Raw genomic sequence first — 4,827 nt, 5'->3', positions numbered from 1 at the left:
TTCGAGCGATCGCTTAATTTTGAAAATTTTGGGAGACATTATCAAATGTACTTCAAATCTATCCCTACTAGAATTTCAAAACTCTTGGGATATTTAGAAATTGTCAAATGCACTTCAAATATATTCCTAGCCTCTTTTTAAAATTTCTAAAATATTTTGAAATTGTTTATTCCACTTCAAATATATTCCTACAATGATTTTGAAATTCTTGAAACAGTTAGAATAGTCAAATGTATTTCAAATATGTCCCTACTATATATATAATTTTGAAACTCTTGAGATACCATGAAACTATTTCAATTTTCAAAATATTACATCTCTGAGAATAAATGCCAGTTTTGTGGAACAATCACTTTCTAACTCTTCCAACTAAAAACATAGACAAATAGTAGAGGTAGATGGGCTTCTACCACAAAGAAACTGCTAAGGATTTGAGTAGAAAGTGAGTGAGATAGGTTAAATGATAAGTTTTGGGCATAGTAAGTGAAGAACAAGTTTAGCAATTGTTCAACAACCATTACAATCAAAATTGAATTTAGATTTGTGACCACCTGAAAATTGGCCAACCCCCTAAAAAATACAGAAAATTTTCGAAAAGTGTGCAAACGATAGGTCTCAATGAGTAATGTTTGATTTGTAGGAAAAAATTGGCCCCGATATCTGATCAGAGCTAAAAAAAGAATATTGATCTCTGCAGGCAGCACTTCACAGTCATGCCTGGCCGAAAAAACATCTCAGGGCTCCGTAATCAGCATTGCAATCATGATATTGCTTCTGGAAGTGATGAGCCAAAGCACAAGTCTCTCACACTTCCCAGAGCTGCCACACTTGGTGATACCAATACTATGGAACCGGATACAATGAGATCAAAGGAAAATGATGAAGAAGAATCCATTTCGGAGATTTTGAGAACGAGAGTGACATTGAAGAAATCATGGGGCGTAGAGAATTTGGTAATGAGGAGTTTGAGGAGAAAATGGTTGAGCTGGCAATGAGAGTAATCTCACCAGTCTTCATTTGTTTTCCACTTTTTTTGTGAAGTTTTTTTTTCAATTTTTTTTTCAATTTTTTTTCTTCAACTTTTTTAACTTTTTTTTTAATTTTTTTTTCAATTTTTGAGTTTAAAGCCTGTCGATGCTGTGGTCTGTCTATATTCAGCAACTTTCATAGTATACATTCTAGAAAGTAGATTTACTGATTCAATAAAAAATTGAAGCAAGAGAAAAGAAAAAAGACTTCGATGGCTCAAAAATCCGCATCTATACTTTGAAAGATTTGAAATAAGAAAAAAGAACAGGTCGAGTAAACTGCACCCATTCCCGAAAAAGACCAGGTTGACTCGAAAACCACAGTCAAATCTGTAAAAGAGAGATTTAAGAGAGGAAAAACAGTTGGGAAGATACATGACTAAATGAATGACCCAAAAGAAAAAGAGGAGGCTTGAGGTAGAAAAAAGAAAATCCAGAAAAAACTCAGAAAAAAGGAGTGGTCCACCATGCTGACCACACCGACCCAGGCTAACACGCTAATTCTGACCGGGAGATGAAAGAGAGGGTAGAAGAAGAGAGGGGTGTGTGCAGATATAGATAAGAAAAGCTTCAGAAGACCAACAACCAATCGCTTGGATGATATGAAAAGGCACGTTATGCTGGGCTAGCAGTGTGGCTCCTCCAGCCCGGAGGGAGTGACCCCCATAGGCGTTATCAAAGTGGATGTGGAAACAGTTGAGAAACCACCTGCAGTGTAGAGGATAGTATAGATTTGTAGATACGAAGGACAAACAACAAAAACGATATAGTCGCTTAGTAGCTACTATACTGCCTCTGCGATTTCGAAGGGGGAATATCTGATGATATGAAGGTAAAGGTGTGAACTTCTGTTATGAAGAATAGAGGTGTGATGCGAACACTTAAACTACTTGAAACTTGAACTTGTACTACTGAACTTCTGACTAAACTAACTTTGCTAACTAACTTTGAACTGACTTGACTTTTACTAGACTACTTTCTGTGTCTTTAGACGACGCTAAGCTTCGAACAGTCAACCTCGAAATGCCTCTGTGCACCAGGTGATCAATTCTTAACTTAGTAGCTACTTCGCTAAAAGTGCTAAGTCGCAGGAATCTTTGTCTGAGTCTGAGTTAACTTTATAATAAAGTTTGTCTGAGTTCTGTGTACGTCTGATAGTGATCTACGACTGAAGCAAAACTTATATATTCCAAAAATGCACCTGCAATGTCCTAAGTGCAAAAGTGGGGGCAAGAATGCTTGCTTATCCCTCCCTTGCACCTGGTCTTTTATATTCGAGAGAGATACTAAATGAGAACATATCCGCGTACATGAGAAAGCTGAGTAAACATGGGAAAAACGTCCAAGAATAAAACTAGATGGGTAGCTACAGGGGTATAGATTGGTAAGGTACAGGTCCATAAGTTGCACTGATCTTCCCAAGCCTTCGGAGCAATTAGGGATCCCTCCTTCGGTCGGATCGGATCAGGAATTCGGAGTTCCTGCCCAGGGAAGTGCCTCAGGATGTGTCCTTAGTAGGATCTGTTACCAGACCCAAGGTTCATCCCAGGAACACCTTTTCTTAGAATAGCCTGAGGTCCCAAGTCATCGTTTTGACTCTCAGGTACGTCTGGTCTAATCTAGATAAGTTTATCTTATCATATCTGTATCTGTATCAGGTAATTTCCTCATCTGGTTTCCGGGTATAGAGGTAGCTACCAAGCGATCGGCCTCTAGTACTCGAAGTTCTGATAATTAGAACCCGTGACTTTGTAGGGATAGTCTGTATGGGTCATTGGTCCAATACGACCAGCTAGTCTTTGGGTGTGCAGTACAGTTTTCCTGCTATTGTGCTTCTATCCTCCATATACACAGAGAGACATCAGGAATACTAGATTCACCAGTCTTATCTGAGCTTTCCGGTTAGCGGAAGGAGAGTCTACTAGTTATAGACTGCTGACGAATATAAATAGGATTTGTCGTATTTTTCCTAAGTTTCTATGAAGGGTTCGACTTAGTACTCGGGTAGCTACTCCGCGAGAACCGTATACTTCTGGTAATAGTAGCCTAAAAATTGCGTAAAATTGCGCAAATATTTTTGAGGTGTATCAGCGGGTCGGAGGCTCCCCAAATCCAATGATGAGGTGATAAGAAACCTAAGGGTGGATAGACTATCACTTATACATTGTATACTCCATTGTATTATCACAACTTCTATATTTGAATAGTACACATGTATTATGCAAACATTATGCAAACATTACCGTAAATATAATTTATATAATACATATGTACTATGTAAATCATATGTAAATTTAAAATTCAATAAAGCCCATTTTAAAGCTTTTATTTGCATAAAGTTTAGATATATTTTACATATTGTAGATGTACTATGTAAATTATATTTACGGTAATGTTTACATAATACATGTGTATTATTCAAATATAGGAGTTTTGTACTGTATATGCTCCAAAAGTTCTGCAGGAAGAACGTCAATCATCACGCGAGGATTATCCTCTTTGATGAAGCCCTCAGAGAGGCCGTCAGAGGGGGAGAGAACTGTTTGCTCTTGGACCCCGGATTGCGAGAGAACTTTTCTGAAACCATCCTTGAGCCAGATGGGGTCGAGTACCACACCATCTCACAACGTGGAGACTGGGGAATCTATAATGGCTTCAACAGTAAAGCGGGTTGTACCAACACCGCTTGCTCATTCCAGCACAAATGTCGGAGATGTAAAGAAGACACTCACGGGCAATCGAGTTGTAGTAAAGGAAAGCCTGGAAACAAGAGGAATAAGGCCTAAGTACCTCAGGTACAATTGGTGGGATGAAGACGAGGAAACCATACCTGGAGTGGCAGATTGGTCTGAGTCGGCTACTCCTTTGCCATGTCCGCCAGTGTTACCTTTGGACCATCCCGTGATGGGAACACTCCGCAACCATCCTGAATTGTTTGAAATCATCATCTCCATAAATCTTCCTCTCTTTTGAGAGAACACCCGAATCCTATTTTTGTTCAATCAATCATTCATGGTCTTACTGAGGGTTTCTGGCCCTGGCGAACGTTGACCCGCCCGACTACCCACTCATTAATGACCAAGTGTATTTTGAGGAAGTCAGTTCCGAAAAATCTCTCTTCCTTACAAGGTCAGCAAGGGACATTTTTCGGGTTTGACCGTGGTTTTCGAGTCAACCTGATCACAACCTTCATATTTGAATAGTACACATGTATTATGCAAACTTTATGCAAACATTACCGTAAATATTATTTTAATAATACATGTGTACTATTTAAAACATATGTAAATTAAAAATGCAATAAAGCTCAATTTAAGACTTTTGTTTGCATAATGTTTACATGATACATGTGTATTATTTAAATATAGAGGTTGTGGATCTTTTTTGGGAATGGGTGCAGTTTACTCGACCTGTTCTTTTTTCTTATTTCAAATCTTTCAAAGTATAGATGCGGATTTTTGAGCCATCGAAGTCTTTTTTCTTTTCTCTTGCTTCAATTTTTTATTGAATCAGTAAATCTACTTTCTAGAATGTATACTATGAAAGTTGCTGAATATAGACAGACCACAGCATCGACAGGCTTTAAACTCAAAAATTGAAAAAAAAATTTGCAAAACAAAATTAAAAAAAAATTAAAAAAAAAGTTAAAAAAGTTGAAGAAAAAAAATTGAAAAAAAAATTGAAAAAAAAACTTCACAAAAAAAGTGGAAAACAAATGAAGACTGGTGAGATTACTCTCATTGCCAGCTCAACCATTTTCTCCTCAAACTCCTCATTACCAAATTCTCTACGCCCCATG

At 37.7% G+C, this 4,827-nt stretch overlaps 1 protein-coding gene across 1 annotated transcript; it reads left to right on the top strand.

Annotated features, from left to right (window-relative positions):
* Nucleotides 1–3,677: 3,677 nt before the first annotated feature.
* Nucleotides 3,678–4,001, top strand: AGABI2DRAFT_123543 (hypothetical protein; the record flags this gene model as incomplete). The annotated part of the gene is made up of 1 exon (XM_006458762.1): nucleotides 3,678–4,001. One exon carries the CDS (start codon nucleotides 3,678–3,680, stop codon nucleotides 3,999–4,001), a length of 324 nt encoding a protein of 107 aa, XP_006458825.1.
* Between the last annotated feature and the right edge of the window lie 826 nt (nucleotides 4,002–4,827).

The sequence above is a fragment of the Agaricus bisporus genome (genome assembly GCF_000300575.1).
Source record: "Agaricus bisporus var. bisporus H97 unplaced genomic scaffold AGABI2scaffold_26, whole genome shotgun sequence".
Taxonomy (NCBI): Eukaryota; Fungi; Basidiomycota; class Agaricomycetes; order Agaricales; family Agaricaceae; genus Agaricus; species Agaricus bisporus.
Note: the sequence above shows the minus strand (reverse complement) of the source record. Positions and strands in the feature narration are given on the sequence as shown.